General features: G+C 39.6%; 1 protein-coding gene, 1 long non-coding RNA gene and 1 pseudogene across 2 annotated transcripts; all 3 read right to left on the minus strand.

Annotated features, from left to right (window-relative positions):
- Window positions 1-1,642: 1,642 nt before the first annotated feature.
- On the minus strand, window positions 1,643-7,036 carry LOC103646174 (uncharacterized). The gene is made up of 5 exons (XR_562032.2): window positions 4,559-7,036; window positions 3,858-4,292; window positions 2,845-3,033; window positions 2,654-2,734; window positions 1,643-2,536 (listed from the first exon to the last, which is right to left on the minus strand). It is a non-coding gene; the product is annotated as an uncharacterized lncRNA (long non-coding RNA).
- A 2,292-nt stretch (window positions 7,037-9,328) lies between these two features.
- LOC118476292 (actin-interacting protein 1-2-like) lies at window positions 9,329-11,368 on the minus strand. The gene is made up of 3 exons (XM_035965215.1): window positions 11,130-11,368; window positions 10,163-10,349; window positions 9,329-9,689 (listed from the first exon to the last, which is right to left on the minus strand). Exons 1-3 carry the CDS (start codon window positions 11,351-11,353, stop codon window positions 9,459-9,461), a joined length of 642 nt encoding a protein of 213 aa, XP_035821108.1. The 5' UTR covers window positions 11,354-11,368; the 3' UTR covers window positions 9,329-9,458.
- A 604-nt stretch (window positions 11,369-11,972) lies between these two features.
- On the minus strand, window positions 11,973-12,644 carry LOC103648503 (inositol polyphosphate multikinase IPK2-like; annotated as a pseudogene).
- Between the last annotated feature and the right edge of the window lie 10,002 nt (window positions 12,645-22,646).

A 22,646-nucleotide genomic window follows, 5' to 3' on the forward strand; every position in this document is an offset into this window, starting at 1 on the left:
ACAAGCAAAAAGTTATAATACAAGATATCATGCACTGTATCCGAGTACAAACACGTGTAGATCCACCAAATAAGTTCGTTACAAGGGAGAACCAGTGAGAGGTATGATAACCGTAGAATTTGCATGCTTGTCAAGATCAGCTAGCACCTCCAGACCTTTATACAGTTTATCATAATCTGGTGACTTCGCTGTAACAAAATAAAAAAAACACAAACTATCATTAAGCAATTCAAGCATGGCTTATCTACTAATTCCAAATCACAAACCAATAGAAACAAATGAAACACAGAGACCACACTGCACATACATTCTTCTATGCATTTCTCATATTCTTCCTTGTATTGCTTAGAGAGCATGTTCCACGAATTTCTTAGGTCTCCCAATTTTCCCAATTTTGCACGATCTAGGTTATTATCAATTCCACTTTGATTTGCCTTTTGGAATGACAAAATTGCAATCTCCGCAAAAATGGCAAATGAATCAACAATATTGCACATCAAATCAAAATTTGAAAATATCAAGGGTTTATTTTTTGGATCACAATATCTTGAAAATGGAGCTACAACAGGTTGGTCTACAAGTTGAGAACTGCAGTTATTTCGGATTTCTGTGAAAATAGTCACTTAAATATGCAATTATTTTAGATTTTTGTGAAAATAGTCACTTGAATGTGCAGTTATTTTAGATATATGTGAAATTGAACAATATTTATTTCTAAGAAACTATACAATAGTTCATGACAGCATGGTTATGGTGAGGTTTTAGGTCCATCTTCACCTGGTGAATTGTCCACTGCATGCTCTCTAGTTTCTGAAGCTCGACCATGGTTAGCAAGCAAACTAATGGCAGCAACACCGGAAAGATTACCCATACAATTTCAAGGTATTGTCTTGCAATCACATCAAAACGTGAATCTACACCCTGGTACTCACGCAACCGTGAAACCTGATGCCAATAACAAGCGTCAGTGAACTTGGCTTCAAAATTGTGCCTACACAGTTGAATTGAGTTTTCCCTATTTTATTTTTTAGAACAAAAAATGTATGTGAAAAATCCTTTAACATTTATAGAGACAAATGTCTATATAAAATTATTGATCATAAAAGCAATTAAACTGCATGGCAAATGCCTCAGTTATCGCTCTTTCATTGACATTGTTTTGTCACATATTACAAAGTTACAAACTAAGTGCATTCATCAAAATAGCATTACCGACCAAATGTGTCGAGATCACTGTTTGTTGTTTGTGATCAATAGATTTTTGTTGCTAGTGATACTACCCAAACACTCAGAGTAGGTGGATGCTACCAGGGGAGACATAGATGGGAAGTGCTAACAGAAGATTTTGAAAGGAAATAACAAAGATATATATATTAGGATTGCCGACTTCAAGTGTTTACTTATCATTCGGGTCTGAATTTTAAAAAATCAAAAGAAATCTTGGCAAAGTAGGGAAAAGAAGGTACCTGGCGTTCAACACGAGTAGCATCCACATCAGGCAATGGAAAAAAACGATGATTGAGGAAGAGAGTGAGAAAAAAGTAGATTGAAGTAACCTTATTTTGATGAAGACTTGAAAGTAACCGTGTTTTGATGAACACAACAAAACTGTTGAATATGTTCTAGTTATCATACTGATGAAAAAAAATCTCCCCAAGATTTTGTGATATCCATTAGATTAGAATTAAAGAGTAGAATTGATTGAGATGTTCTAGCTACCCATGAGCAGATCTGTAGCATTATTCATTCTTGACATGTTCTATAGCGGCCCAAAAAATACCCCACAAATTCACAATTTTAACTGATAAGCGAGATTATTCTATGCCATCAACCAACAAAAAGTGTTGTGGTGCCTTTGAAAAGAGTTAATGCATAGTTAACTTTATTATTTCACAAAGGCGCATACTCATTGCATTTTCTTTTGCAAATCACATAAACAGATTAAACAAATTCCACCACGATAGTCAGACCACATAATACAAAGAGATTGTTCCTCATCTAAGTAATGATCAGAGGAATACATAATCAGTTTGTTCGCATCAACGAATGCAGGTTGCAGTAAAGAACAAAGTAGCATGGTTCAGAAGAACACAACTTAGTTGGGGATGGCTGACAAGCTGAGTCATAACCTCTATGGGGCGTAAGCAATTTTTCATGCTCACAACCGCTACTCAGGGTATGATACACCAGTAAAGCAGTCATGGTTAAAAGTTATTGGCTCACAAATATCAACACATAAACAGGAGCAGCAAACAAGCACTTATGTCTTCTTCATCTGTGCCTTCTCAGCATAGCGTTTCTTGACAAACCTCTTGCCCTTAGTACCAATCAACTACAACAGCACAAGACACGTGATCATCAACAATGGGCACACATGAACAGCAAAACCAAAAGTGCGTAAACTTATCAGATCAGAACTACACATTGCGAGTGTCCTTCGAGGCCTATGCACCTCGCGCGCCTCGTGCTTGCTCACCTCGTGGTCCAAGTGCTTACCATGGCGCTTCTGGTGCAGCTCGATGTGGTCTCCCTGTGGCTGCAGGGACACTCGTGCACGGGAGGAAATCAACAAGGAACTTGTAAAAATAAATAAAATCACGAAAAATAAACAAATTCAACCACGATACTCAAAAAACAATATTCAATGGCTTACTTGTTGAGCGAGCTCCCTCGTTGGCGATAGCACGAGGCACCGTGGTACGACCTACTTCCCTGCTTTTCCCCTACCTTCTTCCTGGTGGAAGTGAGAAAGAAGCTGCTCGATCAGAAATCCAAACCGGATTGCATATGTAGATGAATGAAAATGTATCAGAGTAGCTAGGTATCACTGATACACGCACGTACCGAGGAAGTCGATGGAGTTCTTGCCATTGCTGAAGCAGCCGGTGGCCTTGTGCCCTAGGTAGTCGATGTTGTTTCGTAGGAAGTTGGCCTTGAGCAGTGTCACCAGGTTATTGTTGTTCTTGACAGGCGCCAGGGAGTCTCCGAGCACGTAGATCATGGGTAATGTGGTACCACCTTGTGATGCATTCCCTGAAAAGGCAACTATATGCTGAATCTACCAATTTGAGACCGAGTATTCAAAATTTCAAAGGGTAAAAAAATCGTTGATCGCATAAATCATACTTTCTGTAATGTATATTTGATTAAAATCACACAATACTAATTGTATGTATGATTTTGGGTTGATTACTTGAATAGCCTATCATTTTGTGTCATCTTTTTAAATATATGTACATAATATATATTATATATGCATAACTTTTTGGCAAACGTATCTATGCATTCAGCTAAGTCTACCCTGTCATGGGTTGTTGTTTGACACAAAGCAAGAATTTTAGATTATAGACGTGTTTTGATTGGTTATGGTTCTAGTTTGTTTGAATGTCTGACAGACATTGTGTAATGGCTAGTCTCATTTCATATTTTTCAATAGAAAATCTACACTAATCTAACAGAACCTTAATCTGGAGGTTGGGAATGGACTATGCATTAAAAGATAGTGTTGCAACTTCTTTGTAACCATACCTACCACATCGTAATCAAATTGGCAATGCATACCTAATAACATAAACATTAGTTGACCAGTGATCAAAATAATAACATATTTCCCTTTTCTAAGTTAACTACTACTTGCTTTGCTTCCCTAAGTTTTTGAGTCAGCCACAACAAACTCTCCTACCTATGATTCAACGGTTGTTGTTTGGGAAAAATCCATATAAAAAAGGTACCACGGATGCAAGGAAAACAAAATAATAGAAAACTGATCAGCACTGGTGTTATGTTTCAGAAAAGGTATCGATTTGCTATCATGTAATTTTTGCATTAAAAATAAACAAGAAAAGGCAAGAACTTACTATGGATGAAATCTATGGCTTGAGAAATATCCTAGAGTGAAGGTTCAAAGAGGTAATCTGTTGCTGGAATTACCAGGTGCTCAATCTCATTAGCCTAGGATGACAGAGTGTCACTATCCCAGGTCTTTTGTAACCATTTCCTCCATATTTAAATCCAAAGAAATTGTCTGAGGCCTAAAGCAACAAAAAAACACATCTTCCAAGTGCAAGGAATGTTTCATTCAAAAAAATAGATGTTCAAATCTGCCCCAAATCACGTCATGAATGACAAGAATATGCACGACAGATACAGGAATCGAAGAGGAATTTTATTGAATGCACCTGGTTGATAGGTCGTCGTCGATGATAGAACAACTTATCTTGTAGAGCTCAAAGAGGGCCTCGGCCTCAACTAAATTTTAGTGGCTGAATCCAAACACCCCTGAGCGGTTTTAGCTTTTCAGCAAGCAAAGTGTTAATTGACATATGTAGCAGACTAAGTAAGAGTACCCATGGTCACAATAAAAGCAGAACTCTCTCAGATTGCTCAACAGAAATAAGTTCAATGTGGTTAAGGGTGACAATACATGATGATCTCACACTGACAGGATTGGCTAATGAACATTCAGCCGCCACTATGTGCAGATGCACACATGGAATGGAACAAAGGGATGATATCAATTGGACGGTCAGTGTAAGTGAGTAGAGGCTGAGGCGCTTACATTGGTAGGAACCAGCACGGAGAGGCAGTAATGGTAGACGATGAGCCTGCACCCCATGGAGCGAGCATTGCAGGACCCTGTCCAGCTGCTGCTACAAGTACAAGCTGATTTGCAACTGACAAAAGCAAGATTCACAAATAGTGAACTGAGTCACAAGCAGAATAAGAACCAGATCCCAACAAAGAAATATGTATAGTGGCATGCAAACATAAAGGCACTCACTACCTAGAGAAGTCAGTGATATTAGATATCTTTTGTCAGAAATATTGGATATGATGGGTAAATATAATTAATGAAGTGGAGTTGTCATCTGTCAATTTCTTGCCTCTCCTCATATGTTTATTAGATAACTCGATAAATATAGAAGGCTCATTCCTACCACAAAAATGGTATTCGTTTACCAGCACTTGTAAGTCAAGATTAAATGTGCATTTGCATTGCTTTGTTGTTGCCACTTAACAAGTGTTGCTGTGCACACTCTGTTGTATGAGTTTAGTGATGTCAAAATTCTTAGGGTGCCCTATTCTAATTCTATATCATAGTTTCATTAAGAAGGTAGAACCCTGAAGCACTAACAAAACATGAAAAATTCATGTATGAGATTTGAATTAGCATGAGAAGTGCCTAACTCATCTGAACACAAGTGTTGCAGTCATGATAACTTGTTCATCATAACCTAGGACTAAACAGGAAAGAATCACAACAATGATGATATAAAAAATTATACAGTCTGGACAATCTGCAACAAAAATAGGAGTAAACAAAAATTGTGTGGCATTACTTACCTAAGCGTGAACACAAATTATAATATAAAAGAAATTATGCAGAAGAAAGGCTGGGAGGATGGGATCGCGGCGAGCGTCACGGTCAGGAGGAAGAACGGCATCAGGGCATGGCGTGGGACGCGAGGGAGAGGAAATCGCTCGGGTGGTGGGAGACGGAGGATGTTCTGCTAGTTCAAGGGCGAGGATCGCAGGGATATAGATAGACTGTGTGGATTTACAGAAGGCAGAACCAAGGGAGGGAGGCTACCCTTTTACAACCTTAATATAGTAGTATATATATAAATTGGACCAAGAAATTAGTGCACAAGAAAATCAAAATGACAACGCAAATACTAAAATTTCAAACAAAAATCTTGGAATAGTAATTACTCCCTCTTCTATACAAGTTATGGAGTCAATCACTTTAGCTTTATCCTAAGTCTAACTTCTCTAGCTCTGACCAAGTTCACAGAAAATAAACCGATATATACGGCATCAAATTAGTTTCATTAAATTATCCATAAAGTATGTCTTGAATGCCCGTGCATATATTTCAACTCTTTTTAGCGAAAGATACAGCAGGGGAGACCCCCACACACATATATTGTAAAATAATTTTATTAATATAAAAGAAGAGAAGCTTGTGCAAAGAGGTCTCAAACTATACCAAAAAAACAACCAAAAAGAGAGGAACAACAAGACTGAGGGAGGCAAAAGGGAAAGCTAAGATAGAGAGTCTAAACAGAGCAAGGTAGGCCGATTACCATCACTGAATCTAAGGGCTTGAAGCTTAGCTTCCTCGTGGAACAACCTCTTCCAAGAACAGAAAGAAGGGCAACCTCCATAAAAATGAGGTCATATTTCAACTTGTAGATGTTAATATATTTTTCTAAAACTTTTATTGAAGTTAGAGAAGTTTAACCTAGAACAAAGCTAAAGCGAACTATAATTTGTAAACAAAGGGAGATTATATTCAGATGAGCATGCATTTAATCCTCTTAAAATAAAATAAAAATGCAATTCAGTTGCATGAGATATGTAAGGAACAAAGACTCAGCTTTTATGCTCAAAGGTATAGTATTCTCGTTAGTTCCAAATGTCACATGTAGCTTCTCAAATCCCAATATCAAACGGAATGCACAAGCAATCTATCCAGTCTAACAACTCAAAAGTACATACCCTAATACTACAGGCCCCAAATGAACACATGAGGCAATGAGGAACTATGAAATGTGTTACACCATAAGTGAACCAATTGTGAAATACGTGCCTCACCATATTTGACCCAAAATTAATTTGACTGATCAGTCACTCAGGTAACTTTCATCATCTATTTGACTTGAATATGTATACTATTCAAGAACACCTAAAGCAAATATTGTAACTGAGTAAATTACATACCTGTCCAAAGGCACCTTTGACAAGATGTAGAGGCTTTTCATCATTGTTTTGGTCTTTTCCACCACAACTTCCTCTGCCTGTACATGGCATTCAACAGATAAGTATGCTGGTGTCACACATATAAGAATAATTGATGGACAACATTAAAAATGAAAACATATTGTGATACAACATGCGAGATTGAAAAGGATCGCGCCGCCCCTCGTAAAAAACAATAACAATCCGCAAAAGACCAAAACCATCAGAACCAACCATTTCCACCGTCCATAACAACAACTATAATCTTCAGAAGTATCATGACCAGGGAAAGCCTGAGATCAGTATCGCAATATGTGTTAGAATTATATATAGTATATCCATAGTGCTAAAGTTCACATGTTTCGTAACACTACAGCATGCCAGCAAGCTGCCAGCTCAACATGCAACAAGAAAGACCAGCATGCCACATGCGCCCATAGAGTGTCATGCAATAAAAAACAAAAACTCAATTCAGTGACAAAAGCGCACGTCAATTTCACATAAAGTGAGGGGAAGGTTAAACTAAGAATGAACTTTGGCCATACTAAAAACCAATGTTATCGAATCGTCTAATCATTCCTAGTCACTGATGACATCAGTCAGTCCAAGACTAATCATGACTAATCATAGTTCATAGCTGATCGCCATGGTAGCGATCAGCCCAGCTAATCGTGAGTAAAAACCAATGTTATCAAATCATCTAAATCGATTCTAGTGACCATGAGACCGACCAACCTAACTAATCATAGTGCATAGTTGATTGCCATGGCAGCAATCAACCTGCAAATCGTGATTAGTCATACGACTTGATAACATTGCTAAAAACAGATTCTTGGACTATCCCTACAAAAGTGTGTTAGCAGAGGCCCAAGTTAACAGAAAATGATTTAAAGTCATCCTAATTTGGGTGCTCTAATCTTGTACTCCAGCTCACATGAACCATCCCTCTGAAAGCACATGATATGCATGACTAATTCCACCAGTAGCAATAAACAACTATCACTTGTGAATAAAACCGAAAAATCTCTTGTTTGTGTACCTTGTCGGCAAGCATCTGATGCAGCACCCTCACAAAACCTACGCACCAGCAGAGTGCCCCACAAAATGCACTGGGTTGTGCTCGTAACAAATAGGATAGTGCCCTGCACCAAATTAGAACAGCCATGTAAGAACTAATGGATAAATAAATTTCTGAAAGGCCATGGTCATGTATTGTGTTCTTTGGAATTTCCTACCTGTGTGATATATTCTCCCAAACCTGTTGTGGCCGCAAGTCTTGTTGTGATCCTCGCCATAGTCCACCTGACCACCCTTGAGGTAGTAGAAGAGTTCACGCGCCCTCCATCGCCAGGAACAATAAACTCTCAGCGATCTATATTCAGGGGAACATAATATTTCTTGTTCACAGACACGGAGAAGATACCAAATCATAATAAAAAACATAATAATCTACTATTAAGGCGATTGAAAAAGCTAAAGCAGCGGGCAACTACCAAACGAGAATATTTGGCAGGTTTTTTTATTACGATGAATTGATTGATAATGATCAGAGAAGTATCTCTGCTAGTAGTAATAGTTTTTTTCGAACCACCCACCTATCATGGATGCTTGTGAGCGACCCCAAATCTGGCACGAGCACGCGGTCGTCCTTCTTCTCGGCGCCTCGACCTGAAGGCCTCCGCGCCTCCGCGAGAGGAGCTCGGCTGCTCAGCGCCCGCGGAGAGGAGCTCGTCCAGTCGTCCTACCGAGCAGGCGGGCGGCCTGGGCGGAGCTCGGGTAGGCGGCGCCTCAGCCTGGTCGCGGGCAGGTCCGATCGAAGCTCACGGCTACCCGGCGCCGGCGGTCCGGGGCGACAGAGCTCGGAGGCGCGGTCGCGCCTCGCGCGGAGGCTCGGCGTGGAGGCCTGGCATGGCGTCGGCAGCTCGATGGACGACGGTTGCGGCTCACGCAGATGAGGGGAGTGGGATGCAGTTGATGCGAAGGGAGTAGTGAGAGCTAGCTAGGGTTGCGGAAATGACAGGAGTGTGTGCGAAATCTCACCTCGAGCTTCTGCTGCTCGATCTGGGTAGTGAGCTCCTCCGCGGTCTGCACCGTCATTGTCTCGGTGTCGTGGGAGGGGATACGAGGGCAGAGCGACGGCGACGGACTCGAGCGGAAGGGGAGGGGAACAGGGGCTCTTTGCTCGCGCGGCCCTTCCTCTTCCTCGCCTCAGCCGAAGGGTCCGCGTCCTCGTCCGCCAACCCATAGTCATCCAGCCCGTCATCGCTGGGCATGCCTCCACCGCCGCCCTTCTTGAGAAGGTGCTTTCGGGGCTTGGAGGAGGACCCTGCCCCGTCGTCGCCGTGGACGGGGGTCGGAGAGCGGTCGCGGGTCCAATCGCCGCCGCCGTCGAGGTCGTCATCGAGGTCTTCATACGGCTGATGCTCAGGGGAGGGTTCCCGTTCGTTGAGGTTCACGATCGGCTCGCCTTCGTCATCGTAGCTGGGAGAGTAGATCGAGGAGGGGAATCAAAGTGAGGCGTCGAAACACCCAATATCCACCTCATGATGACACCATCATGAGGTTTTATTTGAGTGACACCTCATTTTATTTGAGTGTTGTTTTTGCGCATCAGTCTCCCACCAAATCCAACACCCAATATCCACCTCATGATGACACCATCATAGCTAGTAGATAGTATAGTTCTTGGGCTACTTTGAGGAAAGAAGACCAAAGAACTAACTGTCTTCAAATGTAACTGGTTCTTGGTCTAGGTTGCTTGCAGAGAACACATTAAATGTCCCACCAAGAGAGACTGTCACGAGATGACCATTCTGCCAGAGACAACCAACAAGCATATCATCCACACCTCCTATACCAGGGCAAACCAAAGTTCGATTCAATTTCCCACTTGCATCTTCAAAGATATCCCATACTTTCGCAGATTTATCAGCAGAAACTGTTAGAACCTGAATGCACCGGTAAAATAAGAGAAAACCATTAGAAGTGGATAAACACTTGACATTATACGATATTGATTAGATAGTCATACATAGGTCATGAGCACCAAACATCCATTGAAAGAAACTAAAATGCATGAGTGCAATGCTACAAAAAAAAGTAACACATTTGAAGGAAAAAGATAAGATGTTCATAAAAAAATGATATCACGCATATCCTAGATACAGGCTAGATCATTATGGGATCTAGGTTGAAAAACAAATACTTTGTTTACTGTCCAGTAGCCTTATAAGTGGATCATGTTATCTGTTCAACAATGTTAGGTTTTATCAAGCATATTTTCTGAATCTGCGCGTTGTTCCTCAATCATGCCTAACAAATAATTCCACATCAAATCTGAGAAAATATAGGTACACTATAAACACGACATTTAGAACTGTGAATGAGAACTAAAAACAGAGAATACTTAATATCGAATTACCTGTTTACTGTCAGGATTCCAGCTAACAGCATATATGCTCCCTGTGTGTCCGCCTTCAGTGGAAAGCTCTCCTATTTTTTCTCCAGTTTTACCATCATATATCAAACCCTTCTTATCAGAACTCACAGTGATAAACTTACTACCATCAGGAGCATACCGGATACAGTTAACAAAATTCGAGTGATCCCTGAAATGCAAAGTGAATTGAAAAATGTGAAATACGCATCCTAGGTGCCAGAAGTAAAATGCTGCTACAGTATGATGCATAGATACATAATAAATAACAATTTAAAGAAGTGTTTGTGAAATGTTCAAATCATGTAAACCAGTAGGAACATTCTACTTTAAATGCATGGAGCAGGTGCAGGACAGAGCATCTACGTACTCCAGTAACTACAATGTGTCAGCTTCAGTTTGTCATACTGGACATAGAATTAGTATACAGGAACAAGCTTACATCTATTGAAAAACCTTAATTATGCAAAAAACAACTACAATTTCTGCATAGGTCAAGAAGTAAACTAAAAAAAGGAAATGGCACCACTATAGGTGTTGAAACAGATCCTGCAGTAACCAAAATTTAAGTCAGGCAGGCTACAATTGTTTTTTTTCTGTCAAGCGTTAAACTATATGCATGTAAAGCTCAATAAACATCAGTGTTACAGAAAATTAGAGAAAAATAAAAAGAAAAGGTAAACTGTATTAGAATAGGTCAGAGTGTAACTGCATAAGCAAATGCAAGACTGGATGATAGATGACACCCGTGTTAACAAGACTACATCACTGATACAACGGTAAATAAAGGGTTTAATTCACACACTTGTAATAAATGTAGTATAGTAATCCACATCAGATGTGTATATCTGGCCCATTGGCAAAAGGTAAGCAAGGTCGTAACAAAACAATTATGGCAAAGAGCTAGCTATACACTGTTAGGTAGGTCTGAAAACCAGCAATGACTACCGACCTTATGGAATGCTTGAATTTGAATGGTGGTCCTTCATAAAAGTTAGCCAGAAAATCTTCACCGCATGTCACAATGCGAAATGGACGTGTTGGCTTGAAGTCACAGCTCAGAACCCTCTTTGAGTGCCCATCAAACTCACCAACTGTGCTGTCAGAGTCCCATCTACATAATGCAAAGAGCTTAAATAAGTATATAAAGAAATGAACACACAAACAAAAAGTCATTATAGCCCACGCCTGTTCCTATGAGGGAAGATTTTCCTTCAATTATGTATTACTTATTATTATATGAACTAAATGTCAACCAAATAATCATCATTCAAACAAACAATAGTACATGTATAGTCTAAGTGCCTAAGCTAATGCCAATTGATGGTGATGCTTAATCTGAAATAAGATAAAGAGCATGTGAAAGTTTTAAGGAATAAGGACTGGTCTGTTTGGTTTGCCCCCAGGCAAACTACCTGGACCAGGCAGCTCTCCCATGCCTTTGAATTTCCAGCACTGGGGCTCAGACCTCAGATGGATGCCTGGGCCCTGGAGCAGGCTGGTCATTGAGGGCACCAACCAAAATCGTCCCGATTTCAACAAATACTTCATCCATTGCACACAAGCCTCAACAATCCACGTCTGATGGGGACAAGGGCTATCCCGTCATCCCCATTGCAAATCACTTCATAGAATACATCCCTCGAACGGCCTCGTATGGCCAGATCATCAGATAACGGCCAATGCCAGTCCGAACCATCGAATCATAGCATTTTCTGTGCTCTTTCCCGAATCCCGATCACGACCATCCCACAAAAAGGCGGCACCATTGGCTTTCCCCTAACATCCGAATCCTTCAAATGAGATCAAGGTAGAAGTGGAACAGAGTCTGCTCCTCGAACCACGCCTTGAGCTCGCGCAGCTGTGACAAGACTCCACCTTTTCCTCCGTACACCGCCGCCGCGAGCGCGCAGTCAATCCCCTCGTCGGCAACGGATGACACGTAGCGCCGGAGCACGCGGCGGACGCCGACGGTGTCCATAGCCTTCACCTCCGGGCGCTCCGTCCGCCACACGGCGCCCTCGGGGCCGACGACTCGAACGCCGGAGACGCGGAATCCGAGCAGAACGCTCGTGGTCCCACGGTCCTTGGCGAGGCACTTGGCGATGTAGGGCTCCGGCGAACTCGGTGGCCACGTGATGGCGCCGATCTTGATGTCTGCGACGCAGGGCACCTCAAACCCCGCGAGGAGGTCGTCGAGGACGAGGTGCGGATGCGGCTCCCCGGGCTGCGCCTCGGTGGGGAGGAGTCGCGTGCCGTGGAACCGGGGGAAGAAGGTGTCTCGGATGCGGGTCGGGACGGCGGCGTGGGCGGAGAACGCCTCATAGAAGGCGACCTCGTGCTCCCCACGGTCGCCGGCCTAGAGCGGCTTGTAGAAGAGGCCGGAGCCGTCGATGAGCGGGCCCAGCTTGCTGGCGGAGGCGCGGTGGCCGGCGGCTTGGTGCTCCGGCGGGTGGAGGTCGGACATGGTATGGGGAGCAAGGGGTGACGAGTGGCGATGGTGGAAGCGGTGGGTTTGCGGCGCAGCGGAGAAAGAGATTTTGGGGGCGGGGTGGTTGCCAAAGGCAGGGACGGCGGGAACGAGCGAGGCGGAGGGGGCGGGGGGCGGAGCATGGTCGGATCGCTCTGGACGAAGCGAACGGTCTAGATTCACGGATGGCAGAACGAAAAAAGGCAGGCTACCCTTAGACTCTTAATAAGTAGTATAGATTCAATTGATACCTGTTGAAAGTACTTATTTGCAACTTAAAATACCATTGGCATACAAGGAGTATCAATTGAACATAATCATGCAACATAAGGAACATGTGCACTATTTAATCAATTTGAGTTCTAGACAAGAGAATTTATAAGCCATCCTACTTCAGATATTTGCAATCCAAAAAGATGTGATACATATTTACCAATGTTAGATGACGTTGGAGTAGCATATACAAGAGAAACTCATTCTCTTATGAAATGTATAGAAGATACATTTATTGGAGCAAAGAATCTTTGATACCCATCAAAATTTGCAGTGGAAGCGATTGTCTTTGCTTGAAGATTCCTTTCTAATTTGAGACTACACACATAATAGACTTGAAAATGAAGTTAGTCTCAAAGATTCAAATTATAGACCATTCTCCCCCTAAATGTGTGCATAAAGTGATGAATACTTGTTTAGCTTATGCACTTGGACTTGTGAGGCCAGGGGATTAAGTTCTACAATTTGAACCTTGGTACAAATAAAGTATGAAAATATGAAATTGCACCAATTTAAGGAATTACTCATAATCAAACGGTATACTAATAGACATGATATGCAATATTTTAAGCCAAGATTCAAGTGCAACCTTATGATGTGACTTAAGATATTGCATATACATGCATACACTAACTTGTAAGAGCCTAGATACACAAATGTAATACAATAGTTCATGGAGTGACACACCTTTGTTCCATGTCATATGGTCTTCATTATAATCATGAATTTCTATCTTAGCTTTTGATAGGCTTGACATTTCAAAGAGAAACTTATCCTCTTTAAACGATCAAGAGAAACTCATTCTCTTCAAAGAACTACACAAATTCACTAAAAGAAAATGTTAGTCTTTAAGGCCACAAGATATAGAATGAGCTCCCCCTAAATGTATGCATCAAGTACTTGAATTACTTGTAACATGCACTTGATTCAATTAAGATTCTTAGAGGAGTTCATCATATATCTTGGTCAAGGCATAATATATTTGAAACAATTGAATTTATGCTAAAGAACACATATCGTTCCCCAATAGAACTAATCCATGGGGTGACATGTGGTAAATATTTGATCATTTCCTTGGAACCACTCATCCTCATTTGATGTTCTCCAAGGTGTGAGACTACACAACATGAACTTGAAAGAAATCATTAGTCTCACAAGATATAGGCTAAACTCTTCCTCATGCAAGGGTACACAAAGTACACTTATGCACATCAACAATATGAGGTTAAAGGAGATGTTTGCACTATATCTTGGTTTAACATAACATGCTTTGCATAGATGATGAAAATTAAACCAATTGAAAGTTTAAGAACTGAAAGTATATCAATTGAAATCCTGAAGGGTAAAGCATGCTAATATGAATCTCAAACCTAATAATGAAGGATATCATATAAATGTGTCACTACATCTTCATTATTTGGTTGACAAAAAATGTAACTCCCTTCTTGAATGACTGTGCTTTCTTTTATTTTATGATTTCATCCAACCAAGTGATCTTGAACTTTATTCATCTTTGCTTGGTTCGATCATACTTGATATGAGACCCATTGAAACTCAATGATTGAAAGAACCAAGACTCTTATATCCGTAGATTTTGACTCCATCTTGAAATCACTTGGAAAGACCTTATTGAAACACTTAGAAAAGAGAGCATTAGAAACACAAGGGAGGGTTTCACAAATGATAATCCTTATATGTGGATGGAAAATGAATAATCATTCTTGAAACCCAAAAGGATAGATTAAATTCCTTTAAATTAGTGCACAGATATAGTTGATGTCAAAGTTATATGCACTATTGAACATTTTGTATTGCAAGGAAATTTAACCTATACTATGGTACATCCCACTAAGGATAGAATACTAAAACAACTGAAGGAGAGGAAGTTTTCATACCTTGGCATCTTATCAACTTCTTACTTTAGTTGAATAGTATCCTTTAAGCTTGTGATTTATACAATTTAAAACAAGCACCATCTCTTAACATAGATTTTCTATGGATAAACTCAACACAAGAGATGACATTAGTAGCACAAGCACTAGTTTCTTATTTAGGAACCCTTTATATGTGAAAGGCAAACGAGTTGCTAAAATAGAGAAACATCATAATATGGACTAAATTTCCCTTGAGCCCTCATGCACAATATATTTTGAATGACATGGATAATATGCATGGTTATTCAATGAAGTCTAAAGGGCCGACTTAATCCATATTATGGTGAGTGTCTAATAAAGAAGAATCAAATCCAAATTAACTAGATAGAGAATACGTCACATAATTTTGGATTGTTCACCATATGATAATATTCATTCAACTTCCAATTAGACCTTTATTTCATAATCAACAACTGATGTATATCCTCAAATGCTTCTTTTTCCTTAGTGGCTACACAAGTCACAAAAAGATAAGATTTGAAAATAATATGCATTTGAGATTCAGTTGTTATCACCCTTGCTACTATCTCCAAATATGATTTATACATTCATTATCGAGCATCCAACTTGATCCATTGAAGAAGTGATCCTGCAAAAACAAGTTTAAGCTTCGTATTTTGGTACCCAATTCGAATTGGGTCCTTTGAGATTAGTAGTAAGAGCCTTGAGTACCCACACAATCCTTATTGTGTCCTTTCTCTTTGTGTAGGCACCCACATATACTTGACAACCATCTTACATGGTTTCAAGTCAATATTTAATCACATAGATAAAGACTAGAGTTAAGAATAGGAGCCTTTTCTCCTTTTATTAATACATCATTGTGTTGCCTTCTTGATGATGAACCTACCTTGACTTTGGGTGCACCTAGCTTATCAAGGTTAGTCGCACAAGCATTCATATCATAAAGACAAGTTATGCATGGAATTTACAACTTAGTGATCAAATTCAATGTGAAACATATGGATATCGATTGAAGTAGATTTCTAAGATATCAAAATATGGGTTTCCAAAATTTAGAGAGTATGGATCGCTAATTGTACCTTTTACAATTTAAAAATCATATCCATATTAGTGCATATGTATGTGATGAATATCAACAAAAAAGGATTCTTATGCACTTTTAGATTTAACGATAAGGGAATTTTAAACTGCATCAAGAGTAGCTATTTTGAAAACAAAGATTACAATCCATTTGAATGAGATACAAATTTACCATTTTGGATCGTCTTAGTATAACTTACTCAAGGGAAACTTATTCTCTACGACACAAGTTATATTATGTTCTCCCACTAGATATGTGCATCAAGTATTTGAATGACTTGCCACATGCACTTTCAATTCAGTTAAGAGTCTCATGAGGAGTACATTACATATCATGGTCAAGGCATGAAAAATTTGCAATGAATTGACTTATCCTAAAGAATACTTACCACCAAGTAGAGCGTACCATTTGTTGTACCAATTTGAAAGATCTTACTATCGGTGGTGGTGTCATCGTAGTATTCTTCTTTTCATCATTTGTGGAGACTTCCTTCTTTAGCTTGTTATCTTTTTTCCTTTTAATACTAGTTAAAAAAACTTTTAAAAGAGATATTAGTAGTACAAGGAAGTATTTAATGAATGGTGATCTTTAGATATGAATTGCTAACAAATCATCATTTATGAGGCATAAAGGCATAAATTAAATTCCTTTTAAATTAATGCACATGGATGAGTGAATTAATAATATGCACCAATTTACAAATTTAAGCCAAAAGGAATTTAACCTTCATATTGGCATTTCTTTCCATAAAATATATTATTACCAATTGAAAGAATGCCACTTGAAAGGAACTATTATTGGTCACATACCAAATGAAACAACTAGTTCCATACCTTTGCCTTGAGCATTCCTAATCTTTCTTTATTTGAAGATTAACCTTTAATGCTTGTGATTTTACCAAATGAAAGGGCACAATCTCTACTTATGAATTTCCATGAAATGACTTAAAAGAGATTGCATTAGAAACACAAATAATATTTTCCTATTTAGAAACCTCTAGTATATGAATGACAAGAAGGTTACTAAAATAAGGAAACCTCATGATATGAACTAAATTGCCCTTACAAGCATCATGCATAACACCAAAATTAAACAAGGTGAAAAAGCATGATTATTTAATTAAGTTTACATGGCAAGTTTAATTCATAGCATGGTGAGTGATTAATGTAGAATACCCAAAACCAATTTAAATGAGAATGAATACATCACATAGTATTGGTTCGATCTTCTTTGAATGTTGAATGTCACACTCCATTTGAGAAACACATTCTCATGTTCTGAGACTACATAAACACTTAGATAGAAATATTAGTCTCACAACTCTAGTCATATAGAGAATTCCCCTTTTGATAAGTGCTTTAAGAATTTGAATTTCTTACTTAGCACTCTATTCATTTAAGAACATGGGATAATCCTCTTTATGTCTAGGTCATGGCAATAATACGATAATTCATTTGAAATATGCCACGAATTAATTATCATCAATTAAAGTATGTAGATTGCCACATATAAGAATAACAAATATGCAATCTACCATATAATTGGATTCTTTCTAAAGCAAGGTAAAAATTTTAAGTTCATTCTCATGTGCTTCATTTTTCCTATGTGGCTACAAAAGACACAAAGGAATATAATAATTAAAAGCAATGTGCACCTAAGATTTAATTTTTACCATCCTTTGGATATCCCTTAGTTGTAGGCATTTTGCTTGACAAAGGTTAATCCTTATTCCCTACAACACAAGTTCTTGCTAGAGATGAATATGAAGTTAGTGATATAACAACTAAATTCATCTTTGGGTCAATCTTAAATGATAGACAATGTAAGATTGATAGCTTGAGATAAGGATTGAGTTAAACTGCTTAAGCACCCCAAAGCTTCATATCATCTCTAGGTACCTGCAAAATCTTATTAAGTATATTTTGGTACCCATCTCATGATGGGTCCATCAAGGTTAGTCAATAAGGACTTAGGCACCCAAATAGCCTTGGTCCTAGAATGTGGTGAACTCATCACCTTTCTAGCACAAGAGTCAAATTTTGGTCTCCTAAGTATATTTGGATGTGTTGACAGGTTAGGCTTAGGTGTTTTACCCTTTGGACAAACCTTGAATAGATGACCTCTTTCACGACAATTGTAGCAAATGCGGTGCTTGTCCTTGCAATGCATTTGCCTTTTGCTTTCATCCTTCTTGATGGTCATCTTTCTTGATCGTGCAAGGTCTTGGTTCTTCATGCGGGGGCATGAACCAATTTCATGACCCTTCTCCTTGCATCCATATCACCTCCTATCGCTTCTCTTTGATCTTTCTTTGTTGAAGCACATAGGTACATTGTTAGAGCAAATAATATGAGCATTAATTTTCTCACCTTGAGTCTTGCTCATGTCCTTCTTGGAAAGCTTGGTATTCTTTTGAAGGGGTTTTGTGCATGCTACTATTGTCCCCTTCTCAAGCTTTTTCACCATACTATCACAGTTATCTTGAGAAGGTTGAGCATGACACTTTCCCTTCAATTGAATCAAGCTCCTTTTTAGCCTCTCATTTTCTTCCTTGAGCTCATTGTTTTCTTTTGCATAGGAAACATTACTTGTTCCTGAAAGTTTTAGCTCAATGGAAGATTGGCTTTCTTGAGAGCAACATTTGTTAGCACATGATAATATAGTTTCTGTGTGAGTACATGTGCATAAGTGAGGTTGGTATGATTTCAAATTAGTTAACACAACCTCATGAGCCATTTCTAACATGATATGTGAATCCATCAATTTATTATGAGAGCACACAAGCATATCATGTTTTTCTTGTAAAGCTAGGTTTTCAATATTTAGCTTTTCTATTGTGTTCTTGAGCATATCATTTTTGCTTTCTAATTGAGCAATATATGATGAATGATTAACAACTTTAATTTGCTCAATTGAAATGTCTTCATACCTTTGGACCAAATCATCATGAGAGCACTTTAGCTTCTCATGCTCTTTGGTCAACTTCTCTAAGTCTTCGATTTTTCTGATGAGGAAGTCTTCTTGCTTATGAAGCATTTCTTTTTGTTCTTCCGCTCTTTTCATGAGTTTGAGCAAGCTCATCCGATGTTTCTTGCTTAGCTGAGCGAAGAATTGTTGAAGATCATCCTCATCTTCACTATCACTTTCTTGCTCATCCTCACTTTCGCTTTCACTGTCACTCCCATTAGCGATAAAGCACATATGAGAAGTGGATTTGAAAGACGAACCTTGTGAAGAGGTGGATTCGTCGTTTGGTCTCCATCGATCATTTTCTTCTTCTTCAATCTTGTTCTTCGCCTCATCTTCCTTCATTTTGAGGAACATCCTTTCGGTGATTCTCATGGCAAGGTCTATTGCCCTAGGATCAACATCTGCACCAAAAGATGAAGTCGAGACAACCTCAACTTTTTCAAGCTTAGAAGCACTTTCGTTTCTTAGTCCCCCCGACATGATCTTTCCTCACGCGGTTAAGCGTTAGAACGAGGATTAGGCTCTGATACCAATTGAAAGTTGCCTAGAGGGGGGGGGTGAATAGGCAAGTTAAAACTTTTTCAACAAAAACTAGAAGCAAACTGGGTAAAACTGAATTGATCTCGAAATTCACCCAGTTAACTTTGGAAATGAGATGTTCTAGTTGATCCACATGGTTCAAAATAGTAGATCTGAGAAGGGCACTTCTCAAAATCCACACACCAAATATATATAAACAAATCTTCCACGCAATGGTGAGAGAACGAAGAACATAAACAAACACAATGAGCAAGAACACAAGAGACACAAGATTTATCCCGAGGTTCGGTCACACCACCAAGGTGCCCTACTTCCTCGTTGAGGCGCCCACAAAGAGCCGGGTCTCTTTCAACCCTAATCCTCCCTTTGCCGACCACAAAGGTCAAGCCCGCACAATAATCTTTGCTCAAACGAGCGGGTAATACAAACTTTCTTGTGGTCTTCCACAAGATTTGGAGACTCACAAGAGACACCTAGTCGTCTAGGAGCTAGAAGCTCCAAGAGTAATGAATCCACAAAGAACTCGATGTAGTACCAAAGCTCGAATCAAGAAGAGCAAGAGAGATTTGGAGATGAAGCACAAAAACTGCAGCTCTCAAACTCACTCAAAGATTTCTCTCCAAAGATTTGAAATGGGAGAGGCAAGAGGTGTGTGAGAGAGAGTGGAAGGTGTTTCTCAGGTTGGGAATGAAGTTTTGTGCGTGCTCTCCTGTGGGGAAGAGTGTGGGAGGTGTATATAAAGGTGCCCCAAAAGCTGGTGGCCGTTAGGGAAATCTGACTGAAATTCGGTTGAACCGGTTCTAAAACCGGTTGAACCGGATTCCACCAGTCGGTTTTCGGTTCACTGGAGGACTCAGCCGGAGGCTGAACCGGACTCAAATTCGGTTGAACCGGTTTCAAATTCGGTTCAACCGGTTTCAAATTCGGTTGAACCGGATTCAAAATTCGGTTGAACCGATTTTCCAAAAATCTGCACATGACTTTTTCTGACAGGACTGACTGTCAGACTGGCGGTGACAGAGGGGAACAGTGCAGAAACTGGTTGAACCGGTTTTAGGTCCGGTTGAACCAGTTTTTGAACCGTTGCACAGATTTTGAGAAAACCGAAGTGAAACCAGGGTAAAATGAAAGTTTTAGATCAAGGATTTTGAGCTTTAGTACCAACACCAACCTTCTTTTTGGATCCCCCTTGATAGTACGACGATTCCTATACTCAAGTTAAATAAAATATAATTAAGTAAACTCCTTGAGTCATTGGTGTCTCAAGTGTGATTTCTCCATGGTGTTGCTTCATAAGGATCACAAACATTTTTGTCTCACCTTTTGAAGCAAACACAAATCGAGCCTGTGACTTGTGCCATTTCACCATATATGAGTTCAAATCATGGCTTCAAGTCACCTTACTGATGCATCAACATATTGTAACTCTTTATAGCTGATTAGTTCATCGACTTAGTGCAAGTACTCTCTTCTTCACCTTATCCATGGTACCTCGGTCTACAAGCCGTCGCTTGGCCTTCACCTTCGCTTAGTTCCTCGAAGCCCTTTCCTTGCTATCTTCACCCTATCAAGCCATTCTTGAGTCACATCCTATTGAGCATCCATTGAGAGAATCATTTCTTCAATATTGTGAACCTTGCTTGAATGACATCTAGATATAACTGCTAAGATCAATCAAGCTCTAGTTTGATTCTCATATATTCATATATGGACTAATAGTAATATGGTCAAGCCAATTCACGATTCCTCATATCTTATTCACTTTGGCTTGACCAATCCTCTTAATCACTTCAACCTCTATTATGATCATATTTATGCATAGTGATTTCTCAGGACTTGTCCATATATTCAAACCAATATAGAGACCATATTATATCCATTTGCATTGTCTCACTGGTTATTTGACCTTGTGTTGAACCTTGTTCACAGATCATTATACACTATTCAAGTATGTTCATCATACTGAATTTCCTGTTCAACACTTAGCAAACTTGTTAGACCTTTAAATGTGTTGTTATCCAAATCACCAAAACTCACAAAAGGGATGAATGCACTTTCAGATAGACACGAATCCTGGATGAGACGTGATAGGCGATATACACATGCATAAATATATGTAGAAATGTGCATAAATCATGCATAGAAGGAATCTTTTGGGCCACGAATCACGGGAACGAATATTACCATGTGTACACCGTTTACGACTGCATAACGTTGTGTAACATGATAGCGTAAACCATGCAACATTTAAATATCCACCGGTTTGAGATAAGGAAAGACGTGCCCCACGTTCACGTAAATAAAGGCACAGTTACGGGAGGAAACAAATTTTCATTTACAGCTGCTCGTCCACGTTCGTATCTGTGATATTGGCGGCGGTTAACGACTGCATAACGATGCGTAAATAAACCGTTTACGACTGCATAACGATGTGTAACATGATAGCATAAACCATGCATTATATAAATCTTGACAGGTTTGATATAAGGAAAGACGTGCTGCATAATCGCGTAAATAAAGGGACAGTTACGGTTTGAGAGCATTAGTAGAAGGAAATAAATTTTAATTTACAGCCGCAGTTCACGGGTTCTGCTCGGGCGGATTCCAGCGTAAAAACGTGAGCTAAAACAACGTAAATGAGTACGAAATTTAGCGTAAATCATATATCTGTTTTGTAACAGCAAATGGGGTCCGAAAATTACGACGTGAAAATTGATCACGTTCGATCGTGCACGGATTTTGGCTTGGTCAAATTTCAGCGTAAAACGTGAACCAAACAGCGTAAATGGGTACAAATTTTATCGTACATCATCAATCTATTTTGTAACGACGAATGTGGCCTAAATTACGACGTGAAAATCGCGCTCCGATCGTGCTCGGGTTCTAGGTCAGGTGGATTTAAGCGTAAAACGTGATCCGAAACAACGTAAATGGATACGAATTTTAGCGTAAATCAATGATCTGTTTTAAAACGACGAATGTGGCACTTGCTTTTTAGTGGAAGCGTAAAATGCAATAAGAAAGAACCCAAGACAAAAAAAAATTGCCGACCTATACATGCGACATGGGGGTGAATTAATAACTGAAAGAACCCAAGACAAGAAATAAAACGATGAAGCCATTTGCTGTTCCTGAATCTTGATCCGTCACGCTCACGCCCGGCCATGGAACTGAGGTCAGAAGAGTAGCCACTAGACAATACAGAGGGCACGACGGTCAGAAGAACAAGAACTTTGA

The sequence above is a fragment of the Zea mays genome, chromosome 2 (genome assembly GCF_902167145.1).
Source record: "Zea mays cultivar B73 chromosome 2, Zm-B73-REFERENCE-NAM-5.0, whole genome shotgun sequence".
In the NCBI taxonomy this organism is placed as follows: Eukaryota; Viridiplantae; Streptophyta; class Magnoliopsida; order Poales; family Poaceae; genus Zea; species Zea mays.